At 38.4% G+C, this 16,179-nt stretch overlaps 1 protein-coding gene and 1 pseudogene across 2 annotated transcripts in view; one reads left to right on the top strand and one right to left on the bottom strand.

Annotated features, from left to right (window-relative positions):
- The window catches only part of MANBA (mannosidase beta), a 119,988-nt gene that overhangs the window by 62,233 nt on the left and 41,576 nt on the right, over positions 1 to 16,179 (top strand). For both annotated transcript variants that reach the window (XM_036262523.1, XM_036262524.1), the window contains exons 8-11: positions 6,224 to 6,375; positions 8,005 to 8,122; positions 9,402 to 9,488; positions 12,669 to 12,836. In XM_036262523.1, the coding sequence (XP_036118416.1) occupies positions 6,224 to 6,375; positions 8,005 to 8,122; positions 9,402 to 9,488; positions 12,669 to 12,836 (525 nt within the window). The remainder of the gene's footprint in view (positions 1 to 6,223; positions 6,376 to 8,004; positions 8,123 to 9,401; positions 9,489 to 12,668; positions 12,837 to 16,179) is intronic.
- On the bottom strand, positions 13,927 to 14,026 carry LOC118622516 (annotated as a pseudogene).

Genomic DNA, 16,179 nt, shown 5'->3' with positions numbered 1-16,179 from the left:
TCTTATCAATGTTTCTATCTCTCTCTCCTTCTCCCTTCTTCTCTCTCTTAAATCAATAAAGGAAAAAAAATTTAAAAAACAAACAAAATGCTGATGGGAAGGGGCCCGTAGACAGAGAAAGACTGAAAACAGCTCAAAGCTAGAGGGAGAGTTTCGAGGGCAAGGTCCCTGATGAGTCAGGGAAGGAGGGCACCACCACCCGAGTGGATCGATCCATTGGGAATGAGGGTCTCTGTTTCTGTTGTCACTGGAACAAAAGGCAAAAGAACATGTGTAGAGGAAAGGATGGAGCTTGTGGATGGAGATAATTTTGAAGATCTGTAGGATCACTTAAGGTATATTTTCTTTCTGTGGGAATTACAAACTCTTCTTTCAGTGGAGTTGAAGGAGAAAACGTGAACATGAGAAAGTTTAGGGAGTTCTTCTGGTCAGATCACTTTTTCTCTCCTGGGAATTAGGATGTAGTGTGGCCTGCTGAGAGTAATGGGAGTGGGGGGAGGGCTAGTTACAAATCTGAGGGAAGTGCAGGCTTGAGACAGCCACTGTGGAGAAAGTGCTAGAAAGGGCTAAGGCAACATGATAGGATTGTGGGCAGCATTGAGGACTCAGTCGAAAGTGAAAACTGTGAATCTCCTTATCTGAGAGTCAGAATACCTTACCTTTGGAAGAACTCTTAATTTGTGATTATGATATGTTAGGCTGGTTCGGTGGTGTTTTGCAAGACATCATAGATATGTGGTTTGGTTTGAAATTGTTTTCTGGGCCTTCTGCCTACACTGCTTGTACGCATCCTAATTAAATCCCTTTTATTTGAGCAATACTTTAAAGGCTTGGGTCCAAAATGAGGTATCTTTCTCTGCTATGGTTTTTGAAATTATCTTCTTATTTCTAAAATGTTTGAGCAATAATTGTATAGCATGTAGGAGTATTAAGGTGCTATTTTATTTAGCCTGTTGAAACCTCACTACAACATTTTTGCCAGCTTTGCATTCTGCTCGTTAGAAGGTTCAGAGGAAAGCCATGAAGGTGATTAAAAAAAGACAGGACAAAGGAATAAGATAATTTAATTTCAAGGAGAGCTGAGGACATGTTTGCTAATTCTTTATGTTGTTATTTATAGTATTTTTCTCGTTCATCCATAGTAGAGTAGGCATGGAGGAGGAAGTGCACTTAAAGTGGAACAAGGTGAGACTGAGGCTGTTCATGGGCAAGCCTGTGTTACAGCCAGGGTTGTTCATACCAGCATGGGTAACTGAGGGGCATCTCAGAAGACATGTGCAGAGGGAACTTTGAGTAGTATTTATGTCCATTTGTCCATTTGATGGGGATGGTAGAGGTTGGATCAAATGATCTCTTGCCTCCCCAGAAGAAGACACCAGAATGATGTAAAAATCTGAGCCTTTTGCAAATTTCAGGAATCAATGTTTGCTTTTGATATTTAGATAAAAGTATAGATTAATACCTAATTTGGTGAAAAAGATAATATCTAATTCACCCTTGTTTCCATCCAGAATGGTCCTTCAAGGGAATGCAGTTTCTTACCAGTTCTAAATTTCTTAGTGTTTCAGGTGGTTTCAGACTTGCCAGTGTTTCAGCAAGCAAGACATTTGACTGCGACTTTTTTTTTAATGTGGTGGGAACGTGTCAGACTAGGGTTTCTTTTTATTTTTTATTTATTGTGAAGTATAACACATATACAGAAAAGTACAAAGAATGTAGCAGAAATGATCATGAAAAACGAAAAGGACATGAAATGTAAATGAAAATTTAACAAAAAAAGAAATGTACAATAAAAAATGAAAATTGAATAATAACAAGCAGCAACAAAAGCAAAACAAAACAAAACAAAAAAACAACCTTAAAAAATATTTACAGCAGTTTCCTGAGATGTTAACAATGTGGGGTTTAGTGGTAAACTGACTCATACTTGTGTACTCTCTCCTTTGTCACTTGAGAGATGTGTGACTCATACAGGTATCAGCATGAAAGGGTTGTTGGGTTGAGAAGTGAATTGTTTGACATGGGAGATGTTCGAGTACCGAGGTTTTACTGTATTTAATTAGCTTATATTTAAAGTGATTATTGATATGTACATATTTATTGTCATTTTATTATACATATTTATGTTACTCCTTGTTCCTTTCTTCTTAAATAAGTTTCTTTAAAATTTCCTGTAACACGGGTTTGGTGATGATGAACTTGTTCAGTTTTTTTTCTTGTTTGGGAAGCTCTTTATTTCTCCTTCAATTTTTAATGGTAGCCTTGATGTGTAGAGGATTCTTAGTTATAGGTCTTGACTTTTTATTACTCTGAATATTTTATGCCAGTCGCTTCTATCCTGAAATGTTTATATTGAGAAATCAACTGACAGTCTTACGGGAGCTCCTTTGTAAGTAACTGTCTTTCTCTTGCTGCTTTTAGGATTCTCTCTTTGTCTTTAGTTTTTGCCATTTTAATTATGATATGTATTGGTGTGGGTGTCTTTGGGTTCATCTTGTTTGGGACACTCTGCACTTTCTGAACTTCTGCGTCTTTTTTTATTTTTTCTTTACTAGGTTAGGGAAGTTTTCAGTCATGATTTCCTCAAATAGGTTTTCAATCCCTTGCTCTCTCTCTTCTCCTTCTGGTACCCCTATGATGCAGATGTTATGCTTGACATTGTCCCAGATGTCCCTTAAACTATTCTCATTTTTTTAAAAATTCTTTTTTCTTTTTGCTGTTCTGATTAGGTATTTTCTCCTATCTTAACTTCCAAATTGCTAATTTAATCCTTTGATTCATCTAGTCACTTGTTTATTCCTTCTAGTGTATTCTTAATTTCAGATATTGTATTCATTTCTGACTAGTGTTTTTTTTTTTTATCCTCACCCGAGGACATTTTTTTTTTGTTCAGGTAGAGTGGGAGGGAGAGAGAGGAAGAGAGAGAGAGAGAGAAACATCGATGTGAAAGGGACACATCGAGTGGCTGCCACCCGCACAACCGACCAGGGCCGGGGACAAACTGCAACCAAGGTACATGCCCTTAGCGGGAACCGAACCCGGGTCTCTCAGGACCGCAGGCTGATGCTCTAACCGCTGAGCCAGACCGGCCAGGGCCTGACTAGTGTTTTTTATGGTTACTATGTCCTTTTTGTATTTATACTATATCTTTGTTTAAGTTCCCACTAAGTTTATTCATTCTTCTAAGTTTCTTGAGCATTTTTTATAACCATTGTTTTGAATTCTGAATCTGGTAGCTTGCTTGTGTCCATTTTATTTAATTCTTTCTCTGGGGCTTTCTCCTGTTCTTTCATTTGGGGTATGTTTCTTTGTCTCTGTATTTTGGTTGCCTTACTTTATTTGTTTTGGTCCCTAAGGTCTGCCTCCACCTGCCAGCTGCCTGTTAGGCTCAGTCAGTGAAAGAACCTCTGGCCATACATGAGTTAAGTGAGATAGTTTGGCAGTGAGTTGCCAGGAAGGAGCAAGTGGTTTTTACCAGGTTGATACATATTCTAACTTGGTGCCAGAGCTGAGTCTGAGGCCACTTAGCAAAAGTCTCAGGGTATACTAAGTCCAGCCGCCACCTGCCTGGGCATGTGGATCTTTGTCTCACGGAGTCATCAGGGTGAGTCCAGTAGAGTTCATCAGATTAAAACAGATTAAGATTTGGCTGTGTGAAGGGAGGAATTTGCATAGGAATGGTGGTGCTGGTTGGGCATACAGTGAAAAAAAATGGTTCTCATTCCAATGACACACAACTCAGTTTGTCTGATACCCCTGAGTCTGCCTGGACCTTCTTGAAAGCCTTTGCCATACATGGGTGTAGGTCAGCCCTTTTCATGTCTCTGCCCTTCCTACCAGTTTTGATGTGGCTTTTTCTGTAAATCCTTGGCTCTAAGAGTTCTGTCAGATACTCCAGTTGATTATTCAGGTTGATTGTTCTATAATTTAGTTGTAATTCTGATTTGGTTCTGGGAGGAGGTAAGTGTAACTTTCACCTACTCTGCCTCCTTCTGGGAACTTCCTGGAATTTTTTTTAATAGCACTTCTGATGCTTCATACAGAGATCAGATGTGTGTTAATAGATATGTCCATATAGAAAGTGGTAGTCATTCTTTTATTTCTGGAAGTACTGCTGCTGAACTCACAAAAGCTATCTTAAAACAAATGTTTCCTAAACCTCTGTTGTGGTCAGCGCTGTCAGAGTGCTGCAATATGACCTATTCACAGTGGAGTACATACAGAAATCAGAGATTAATCCCAATTTTTATTTCTGCCTCCTGGAAATTGCTCTTTGAACCTGGTGAAATTTGCTCTTTTGGAAACATTTCTTTCTGTGTGACGTTTTCTGGACTTTCGGAAAAATGTTGTTCATTCTTTTAAATCTCATCTCATCATTTAGAGGAAGTGCAGAATATCATTTCTGGGCAAGATGGAATGCTCATTATGAAACTAGGGCACAGTAAAGCTAAAGCTAAATTTTAAGAAGTTAATCTCAACTTTGAAGTACTGTGTGATCCAAAGAAAATGTGGACACATGAATCAGCTCAGGTTTTGTCCTCTGTCTGTGCAGTTTTCCTTTTCTGGATTACCTTTTTTTCCCCTTGTGTAGAATTTTACGTGAGCCTAATCAGATACCAACATATTTGAAAATAGCTGGAATCTGCCTCGAAAACATACTGTATAGTGAAATACCAAGCTTTAAAACTCTTTGAAGATAAGTGCACAGGAATTAAGGTGAAATCTATTTACTGTGCAACAACAGAATGTAAGGAAATGGACATTTATGTAGAAAAAAGGAACCGCATTTTGAAGCAGTGCCAGGAGAAACACAAAAAGTGCCAATCTCACGTTGCCCAGAGAAATCAAAGTAGCAATGGTCAATACCCCAATCATCTTCACCAAGAACTGGACGCTAGTTCTAATGCAGTGGATCAAATGATACCTTGTTCACTATCATTCAGCCATTTTCCCCTGATTTTTCAGAATATTTGAGAAGTGCAACTGAGGTACGTGCCCTTAGCAGGAACCGAACCCAGGACTCTCTGGTCCGCGGGCCGACGCACTAACTGCTGAGCTAAACTGGCCAGGGTGCAGATATCTTTAAAGTCTTAATAGGAGACATCTGGATTCTTATCTGCTTCTTCATTCTTTTTGCAATATATTGTTTTATTGGAACATAGTACAGTTGGCCCTTGTTTATGACAGTTAATCAGTTCCAGACTCTACCGCGATAAATGAATTTCCACAAAGTAGGATTCTTTATTTATACACAGTCCTCCCTCGCCGCTTCGCACTTGGACTTTCGGGGCTTCACTCTATGGCGGTTTTTTCAAAAGTGAAGCCCCGAAAGTCCAAGCGCCAAGTGGTGAGGGGCGACTATATGTTGTTTTTATTGAAACATAGGCAGGGAATCTGACGTCACTATGTTGAGGAATAGAGGAGTAGCCATTTCAAACTGCTTGACTATTTGTGGGTATTATTTGGTACTGCACTAGAACTTAACAAGTGGTGGTTTTTAAAAAACTAGTTGCGCCCTGGCCGGTTTGGCTCAGCGGTTAGAGCATCGGCCTGCGGTCCGGAGAGACCCGGGTTCGGTTCCCGCTAAGGGCACGTACTTCGGTTGCAGTTTGTCCCCGGCCCTGGTTGGTCGTGCGGGTGGCAGCCACTCGATGTGTCCCTTCACGTCGATGTTTCCCTCTCTCTCTCTCTCTCTCTCTCTCTCTCTCTCTCTCTCTCTCTCTTCCTCCCTCCCTCCCTCCCTCCTCTATCTGTACAAAAATTGGAAAAAATGTCCTCAGGTGAGGATAAAAAAATAAAATAAAATAAAATAAAAAACTAGTTGCAGTGTGGAATCTGAAGCCATTTCAATGAATTCTTCTTACTCTGTTACATTAAATTCTATTGGTATGTCTTGCACCCTGAACAGATCTTTTATCCATGTGTGATACTGTTATCTTCAAATACATTTCTTTTGTTATAATTACAAATGCCTATTTCATGAGGAAGACTTCAGTATAGTTCAATTTTTAATAGCTTCTACATTTTGTTTAAAGAGAAAAAAACAAACCTGGCAATAAATTATATATATATATTCTGAAATGTGCACTTACACACTAAGTCTTTCATAGCAAATAGGAAATTGTGCTCATGTAAATTGTTCAAAAGTTTGCTTTCATTTTTTAAAGAAATCTTTTACTTAGTTTTCAATATGATTTTTAATATTTAATTCTGTTCATAATAGATTTATTTTAGGACAGTGGAACTGATACAAGAGCCTATAAAAGGGTCTCCTGGTCTGAGTTTCTACTTCAAAATTAATGGAGTTCCCATATTTCTGAAAGGATCAAACTGGATCCCAGCAGATTCGTTCCAGGATCGAGTAACCTCTGACTTGTAAGTTATCATCTTTCTTTTCTTATTTCTATTTTATTAACAGAGACACAAAGCTTAAGAGTTACTCATTCTTATTTATTTATTTATTTATTTTGTTCCAGTGGAAGGAACTGAGGGGAAATAGAGACTTATAAAATAAAACGAATTTATAAGAGATTAAATTTGTTTCTTTTTCTCCCCAGCTTTTCAAAGAGCACCTTAATTATTTTTATTCATACTTTTAAAAAATGAAAACCCATATTTACCTCTTCATGCTAAGATAGTTGCATATCCCTTTACTTGTACCATAATAAAAAGAACTAAGAAGATCTTTAAAATTCTAGATCTAGGAAAAGATTTAAAGTATTTTGCTGAAGCTTTGAGAATACAACAATATAAGAAAGTAATATTTTTTATTGGGTATGTAAACTGCTATCTTTGTGATACTGAAGACTGAAGCTAAACTTCGTGAAGTGAAAATAAACACGTTTAACTTATTTACAAATGTATTAATATGCATTGTAGTATATTGTTAGATGTTTAGAATATAGATGTGGTTGGTAACTAAACTTTAATTTTGCCCAAATTTGCAGTATTTTCTTTTACTTCAAAATGTGTATATTGTCTTGAATTTCATATTAAAATGAAATTATTCTCCAGATATAGGCACAGATAATTAGCTGTCTCTCTTCCTTTTAAATGCTCTTTTCCTTTCCTGGCTAGTTTTGGTGACAGCTGTACAGCACAGCTGGGCCAATTAGTAAACCTGCCCATGGCCCCTTTGCTGAGAGCACGATGCTCCGGGTCCGTGGCTGGCCTGTCATCGGTTTTTTTGTTTCTTTTTGGGCACTGTTCTAGAGATGGAGTGTACGTGCTCTCAAAGTGGCTGTGCCTTTCTAGACTTTCCTGAAGGTAATATGAATAGGAATTGGAAAAACAGAAAAGAAATTTCCTGGAGGAAGAACTACTGGACTAGAAGAATTGTAAAACAAAGGGGAGATAAGAGTAAGCTAGCTAGGTACTAATGTTTAAACTTTGATTTTTGTCTTAAAATTGTTTTAAATATATATGTTTTCATTGATTTTTTAGAGAGAGAGAGGGAGAGTGAGATAGAAACATCAGTGTGAGAGAGAAATATCCATTCGCTGCCTCCTGCACGCCCCCTACTGGGGATCCAGCCCTCAACCCCAGCATGTGCCCTGACAGGGAATTGAACCGGGACCTCTCTCTCAGTCCATGAAACGATGCTCAATCCACTGAGCTACACCGGCCAGGCTGACTTTTGTCTTATAGTTTGAAATGGTTATATAACATTAACACATGCAATTTACAACTGTATTTTTCTAGAGGAATAACTTTAAAACCAAAATTCAGTTTTAAAAATAGTATAATAATGTTTCTGAAAATTTAGAAAGTGGAGACAATATCACTAAATTTTCTAGGTTTGTGTATTTTATGTGGTTATAGTTAATGTGTATATAATTTTCTCTCACTTTGTTCATTAAACATTATATCCAAACCATCATAATTTTAAAATGTGTTTTTCTAACAGACATTTAAAGTGTTTATAAACCACAGTGTGTTTTTTAAATCTGTTTTTAACATCCCCAAATTTTCAAATTAGTGTTTGTTTTTAAAACTTCTCTGCAGGTTATCACTCCTTTCGCATTCTGTTGTGGATGCCAACATGAACACTCTTCGGGTGTGGGGAGGAGGTATTTATGAGCGTGATGAGTTCTATGAACTCTGTGATGAACTGGGAATAATGGTAAGTAGTTGACAGCATTTTATTTCTTGATATGTTACCTTTTTGGTATTCTGAGAGGGTGATGTTGCTCATTCCTTCTTTACTCAGAGTCAGGAATGATGTTCCATTTTTTTTGCAAAAGAACAAATGGCATCTTAGGAACCCTGGCCCACAGTTGATAGCAAATATCCTAATGACTTAATTATTTTTAAGTGATAGACATTCTCTATAGCAGTTATGGATAAGTATATATTTTTGTTATTTTCACTGTGATTTGAGAGTATGCATAAAAAAGAAAATAAGATATTTTAAAATTTTAACTTTAAGGCGCACTAACAAGCTCTAAAGGAAAAGAAAAGTAATAAAATTAAAATAAAGGTGTGCTTAATATTGTTTGAAGTACTCTGAAAATGTTTTGTGTTAGTGTGGGTTACGCACAGGAAGTCTACTTTTAATTCTAGTATAACACTTCTAAACTGGAAAGCTCTCCATAGAAGAGTAGTACTTGTAATAATATTGATAATGCTGATGGCCATGATGATGGGACAATATTCTGTAATATTCATTGAGTGCCAGGCATTATTCTCAGTGCTCTGCATCTATTATTTTATTTCAACTTCATGCCCATTCTCTGGGGTGGTTATTGTTGTTCTGTATCCACATTTTACAGAGAAGGAAACTGACATGTGCAGAGGTTAAACTCGCGCACACGTGCACAGTGGGGCTATGATGGAATCCGAATTCCCACTCAGGACCACTGAGCTGGGGCCGTGCTCACAACCACTGTGTCATGACAGCCTCCCTGGGAATGAGCTTATGTGGTGTTGGTACTAACATGTCCATGTAGTAATTGTTCTGGCCATGGAAACTTAATTCCTTTATAAACAACATATGTTTCTTAACAGTCTGGTCCATTTCTCAGTACAAAATTCTCAGTGAAAATGAGAGTGAATTTGGAGGGAGAAGGGTCTGAAGTGGGAGCTTCATTTTGAGTTTTATAACCCCCTCAACACACTCACTATTTCCTTATTTGATTATTCCTTTCTTATTTTCTCTTTCCTGCCTACTTAACATTTTCTCCTCTCAGGATTCCCTATAGCTGTGTGCAGTTCTGGGAAGTCATGGGGTGCATCCCTGTCCCAGTGCCTCACACATAGAAGTGCTCAGATGATCCCACGCATCAGGCGGACTTCAGTTTTCATCTGCGTGAAGGAGGATCCCCACAGTTCAGAGTGAAGACGTTTTTTCTGTGATAAAATCTATGGAAGTGCTTTATTGCGTTTTATCTCCTTTGCTCTAGGTATGGCAGGATTTTATGTTTGCTTGTGCCCTCTATCCAACTAATCGGGGCTTCATGAGTTCAGTGAGAACAGAAGTTGCTTACCAGGTATGTAATCACCATTCCAAGAAAGAGGAAAATGCTTACGTTTTAGTTCTGCCTTTTGTTAAACCTCTCCTCATTTCTTTTTGTTGTTCTCTTTCCTAAATCTCATGAAAACTCACAGTCAGGTAATTGTCTCCCTAGGTAATTCCACCCAGTCTCATGACTTGACCACCTTAGGACTTTCAGATTTATCCTGAGCCCTGACTTCTCTGCTGATTTCCTGGTTCTTATATCCAGCTACCTACTTGGGGCCTACACTTGGAGGTTTAACAGGCGTCCCAAATGTAACATGTCCAAAACAACCTCATATCACCTTCCCCGAACTTGCTTTTCCTGCAGTTTCCAGTCATTGGCAATGCCAGTCTGAATTTCTCGGGTCAAAAACTTAAAGTGATTTTTGATTGACTCCTTGATTTCTTTTGCATTCCACATATACACATTTGTATTTATATTTACAGATCTGTAAATGCAAGGAAGTGATTATATCCCAGCTCCATTCACTGAAAAGGCCTAGAAACAATGAACAACCTAGTAACATTGAAATAACACTTTCCATTAAGAGAAGGGCTTAGAGAATTGGTTGATTTCAGGTCTGGGACAGGAAATTACTAGATTATCCTGGAATATTTGGACACACATACAACAAGGGAGCTATTAAGGATATGCAAAAGAACTTTGATGAGACTCTGACCAGCCCAAAGTGGGACAATTTGAAGTTTAATAGGAATAAGAATGTCAGTGGGTTGAAATTCATGAAGTGTGTTAAAATACAAGAGTGTATAATTATAGTGGAGGTGTATTTGCATGAAGAAAACAAAACAAAAGAAATACAAGGAAGTAATTACTATAACAGTCAAGATAGTGGCTATTTTGGAATGAGGAAGGGACTGTGATTGGGAAGGGGTTTGTGAGAGACTCTTGGGTGGTTGGTAAAGTTTTCTTTCTTGTCTCCTGGTGATTACACACGAATGCCCTATAGGTACATCCTCAGCAGGCGCTGTCCCTTCTCCACCTCGTCAAGCACCGTCTCCCGCGCTGTGTGCCCTGAACACCGTCCCCATCACCTTCCCTTGTGGACCAGCTCACTCATTCTCCTCTGGCCCCTCTCACCTTGAGCATGGCTTCCTCTGGAAAAAACCTTTATAAATCAGCAAATCTAGATATGGTCATTTGCCCTTGTGACACACATCACACTCTTTTTTTAAATCCTCACTCAAGGATATGTTTTATTGATTTTAGTGAGAGAGGAAGGGGGGTGGGATATTGATGTAGAGAGAAACATCAATCAGTTGCCTCCTGTATGTGCCCTGACCTGGGATCAAACCTGCAACCTAGGTATGTGCCCTGACCAGGAATTGAACCCATCACCTTTTGGTGTACGGGATGACGCTCTAACCAACTGAGCCTCCAGGGTGACACACATCACACTTTGAATGGCTTGTTCAGGTTTTATCCGCCCTGCAAAGTTGCAGTCTCCCTGGGGCCAGAGCTTGTTCCCCTCTGGACCCCCATCCCCTGGCTGGACAGTTCACCATGTAGATAGATGGCTGGATGAAGGAAGAACTTTTAAAATGTTCATGATAGTTGTATAAGTTGCAAACATTTCAATTTTATCTTTAATTTTCTTTTATACAAATAATTAAAATACGATATCTGTATGCTTTCTATTCTTTGATGTATTATTAAAGAGGGTAACTTTTAGTACAGAGTTTGTTACCATTTTAAAGTGAAGCTTACCATAAAATTCTAGGTCAGTTTGAAGAGTGTCACAGAGACACTGAAGCTTTTTGCCTCTTCAGTGTTTGGATTTGTGTTTTCATCAGCACCATAAACATGCCAGTCAGCGCTGGTAGCAGCCCTCACTTACCTGGGTGTATGTAGAGGCAAATAAAGGAAATACTGGTCATAAGGCTGGTTTAGAAAAACACAGGATGTTATTTATTTTATTTACTTATATCCTCACCTGAGAACATTTTTGCATTTATCTTCAGAAAGAGCGGGAGGGAAAGAGAGGGAAGAAGAGATAGAGAGAAACATTGACATGAGAGAGACACATCAAGTGGTTGCCACCCACACGACCCCAACCAGGGATGGGGACAAACTGCAACTGAGGTATGTGCCCATAGCGGAAACCGAACCCAGAACTCTCGGGTCCGTGGGCCGACGTTCTAACTGCTGAACCAAACCGGCCAGGGCAGGATGTTAGTTATTTAAAATGAGGTGCATCTCTTTAATACATCCTTAATGCATCTCTAGATCATGTGTGAATTACTTAGCGTTTTGCATGGAGACCACAGTGGAAACATCGGCTGTGATCCATCACTGGTGAAAGAGAAATGGTAAATGCTAACGAGGTCGTGTTGCTAAAACATGTTCCAAAAGAATTTCTCTTGACCATTGACTCCCTCTGTTGTCCCCAAAGGCTTAATTTCCCTCTTGTATTGGGGTATATCTCCCAGTGTGTCAGAAGAACTGGATCTTTTCAGCTTATGTAGGGCCGGCCCACAGTGAGCCTGGGTCATGCAGACCTCAATTCTTAAGCCTGGCAGGGTTTTAGGTAGATTCGCTAACTAACTTAGCCTTAATTAATTTCTTGGGAATGACATTGATACTTATTTCAGGAGACATCTTCTTGATGCCCTCATCTTTTTTTTCTTTAGAATATTCCTTATATTTGTCTTTAACTTCTCTAGTCCTTATGGGTTTTGACCTTGGTGGAGACTGCGTGGGAGCCTCGATACCTGTTTCAGCCAAAGTATTTGTTCTGCCTCATTTGTTTCTTCACACAAAGCTCCAGCTCGCTCTAGAGACAACTAACCCTTTCATGTCATTCTTGTCTCCTGCACTCTGTATTTCTTAGAACCTTGTGGTGAGTCAGATAATGATGAGATTGATTTGCTTTTCTTGTTTTATAAAAGGGATTATACTTTCTTCTGTTTTTACACAGCAGAGAAGAGGAGTTCTATCTTAGTGGTGTTAATAAAATCTAGATAAAAAGAATCTCAGAGACTTCTTAAAATGTATTCCCACAGATAAAGTTACTAGCCATTTTCTAATGAGTTTTCTGGCACATAAAAATTCATGTGCAAAGTTCTATGGCTATCATTTTATGAATCTTACAGCTCTGAGGTTTTTTTTTTATGTTGAGCATTCGGAAATTATTTGATGTTTTCTTCATTTTAGATCAGGAGACTGAAATCTCATCCCTCCATCATCATATGGAGTGGGAATAACGAAAATGAAGCGGCGCTGATGATGAATTGGTATAACGTAGACATCGAATACATGAGTACCTACGTCACAGATTATGTGAAACTGTATGTGAAAAACATCCGAGAGATCGTCTTGGCAGTAAGTAATGGTTTTTAATGCAGCGGAATTTAAGAACTTGTTTTAAAACTGGATCAGTTTGAATATTAGTATGATCCTTTTTTTTTTTTATCCTCACCTGAGGACATTTTTTTTTTTTTTGGACATTTTGATCAGATAGAGTAGGAGGGAGAGAGAGAGAGAGAGAAACATCGACGTGAAGGGACACATCGAGTAGTTACCACCAGCACAACCCAACCAGGGCCGGGGAAAAACTGCAATCGAGGTACGTGCCCTTAGCGGGAACCGAACCCGGGTCTCTCGGGTCCGCAGGCCGACACTCTAACCGCTGAGCCAAACCGGCCAGGGCAGTATGATATATCTTCATGCTCTTTATTTTAGGGCAGCCTTCAGCAATATCATTTTAATGCAGAGTTAAGTAGTCCATTGTAATACTGCAGCCTTTGAAAGGATTCATGGGTTTTGGACTTCTTTGAGAACTAATGTGTTGTGGAACTCCCACACATACACCACTATTGTGTTGACAATTGCAGGTTGTCACAGGCACTTTGGAGCCCATCCATGGATCCCCAGTGGTTGTGAATCTGTATATTAGATGATGTATTGGTATGCTACTTCTTTTCTTTTGAAAAATATATTAAGATAGTGAATTCTGTGAATTAATTTTCTAATGATAACCTGGTCCTAGTATAAGCTTTAAATGGTTAATAATGCTTTCTTCTTTTATTCTGTGCCAGATTTGATTTGCTAATATTTTAATTAGAATTAGAAATACCATATTCACAAGTGTAATTAGTCTCTGATAAGAATTGTAAACTCAAATGCCTAGAGGAACCAAATTTGTTTTAAAAAATTGAGCAAAGTACATGAGGCTCACAAAGAGAGAAGAGGAGGTGGTGGTAATAGGAGAATGGATGTTGGGTCTCATAACATTTATATTCAGCAATTACAATGTTACCTATACATAATCATTGGCAAGACAGATTTGGCCCATAGAACCCAGCTTGTTGCATTTGGTATGTATATATGTGTTTGTGCTCATCTCACAGAATGAAGGAGGCTTTTTTGTTTTTTTTAACGTGTATAAACTGTTTATTTATTCATTTATTTTCTATGTGGGATGGTTGAAATTGAGCCTGCAGGGAGCTAGCCTGCCCCAGACTTATTCAAGTCCACATTTCTTTGCCTCCAAAGATAAATGTGTAGGAACAATTTAAATAAAATAGAGATGATCAGTTTTATTGAGACAAACTCACCCATAAAACAGTCTGGGCCCAGTGCCTTTTGGGGTTAGGGCATGCACTCCCCACCCACCCTTATATTTAATTATTCCGATGGTTATTGTCCAGTTTGGGCTTATGACTTTTTCTGGAACTATGGATATTTATGTTTTCTAGGAACATAGCATTTCATCTAGAATTTGAAAGTCTCTGTAAGTAGACATGCTTTCATTCACATTGTGCTAGCCTGAAGCAGCTGTGTAGGCTGATACCCCAGGATTGTCAGTGCAAGGAATGTTTGGGTGTGGAAGTCACTCTCTTTCCTGTGTATGTGTTTGTATGTATTTTTGTTTGTTTGTGTGTGTGTCTATTGTAGATGTCTGCAGTTATTCCTTGAAGCAAATACTCCAGCCAGATTTCCATAGATAGGGAGAAGAAGAGACACAACTGACTTAACTTTGCTATAGATATCATTGGTATATCTTTTCTTTTTTTCGTAAGAGAGCACTAGGGACTTTTTTTAACTCCCTTCACCCATTTCACCTGCTCCTATACACCTCACCTCTGGCGACCACCAATCTGTTCTCTGTATCTATGAGTTGTTGTTTTTTTTAAGACTCTACATATAAATGAGATCATATGGTATTTGTCTTTTTCTGTCTGACTTATTTCACTTAACATAATGCTCTCGAGGTCTGTCCATGGTGTCACAAATGGCAAGATTTTATTCTTTTTTAATGGCTGCATTTTATATATATGTGTGTGTGTCTGTGTGTGTGTGTGTGTGTATACACACACATATATATGTATATATATCTCACATTTTCTTTAATCAATTCATTCATTGATAAACATTTAGGTTGCTTTTGTATCTTGGCTCTTGCAAATAATACTGCAGTGAACATGGGGGTGCATATATCTTTTCAAGTAAGTGTTTTTGTTTTCTTCCAATAAATAACTGGAAGAGGGATGGCTGGATCTTTTGATAGTTCTGTTTTTAATTTTTTGAGGAACTTTATACTGTTTTCCATAGTGATGATACCAGTTTACATTCCCAACAACAGTATCCTTTTCTCCACATCCTTGCCAACATTTGTTATCTCTTGTTTTTTGATAATAGCCATTCTAACAAGTATTAGGTGATGTCTCATTGTGGTTTTGATTTGCATTTACCTGATGATTAGTGATGCTGAGCACCTTTCATGTACCTGTTGGCCATCTGTATGTCTTTAGAGAAATGTCTATTCTGATTCCCTGCCCATTTTTTAATCAGATTGTTTTGTTATTTTGCTATTAAATTGTATGAGTTCTTTAAATACTTTGGATATTAACCAATTATCAGATATATGACTTGCAAATATTTTCTTCCATTTATTAAATTGCTTTTGCATTTTGCTGATGGTTTCCCTTGCTGGGCAGAAGCTTTTTAGTTTGATGTAGCCATACTTGTTTATATATTTTCCTTTGATTTTGGTGTCAAATCCAAAACGCCATTGCCAAGGCTGATATCAAGGAGCCTACTGCCTATGTTTTCTTCTAGGAATTTTACGGCTTCAGGTCTTACATTCAAGCCTTTAATTCATTTTCAATTAATTTTTGTAAATGGTGTAATATAGTAGTTCAGCTTTATTCTTTTGCATGTGACTGTCCACTTTTCCCAACACCATTTATTGAAGAGTTTGTTCTTTCCCCATTGCATATTCTTGGCTCCTTTGTCTTATATAATCGACCATGTATATGTGGATTTATTTCTGGGTTCTTTATTCTGCTCTATTGATCTATGAGTCTGTTTGTATGCCAATACCATATTGTTTTAATTACTATTGTTTTGTAATATAGTTTGAAGTCAGGAAATGTGATACCTTCAGCTTTGTTATTTATTTATTTATTGTTATCCTCATCCAAGGACATTTTTTGATATTTTGTTCAGATAGAGTGGGAGGGGGAGGGAGAGAGAGAAACATCCACGTGAAAGGGACACATCGAGTGGTTGCCACTCACACGACCCAACCAGGGCTGGGGACAAACTGCAACCGAGGTACGTGCCCTTAGTGGGAACCAAACCCAGGTCTCTCCAGACCGCAGGCCAACGCTCTAACCGCTGAGCCAAACCGGCCAGGGCTCAGCTTTGTTCTTTTTTCTTA

The sequence above is a fragment of the Molossus molossus genome, unplaced genomic scaffold, assembly GCF_014108415.1.
Source record: "Molossus molossus isolate mMolMol1 unplaced genomic scaffold, mMolMol1.p scaffold_m16_p_1, whole genome shotgun sequence".
Classification (NCBI taxonomy): domain Eukaryota; kingdom Metazoa; phylum Chordata; class Mammalia; order Chiroptera; family Molossidae; genus Molossus; species Molossus molossus.
This window is presented reverse-complemented; position numbering and strand designations above follow the sequence as displayed.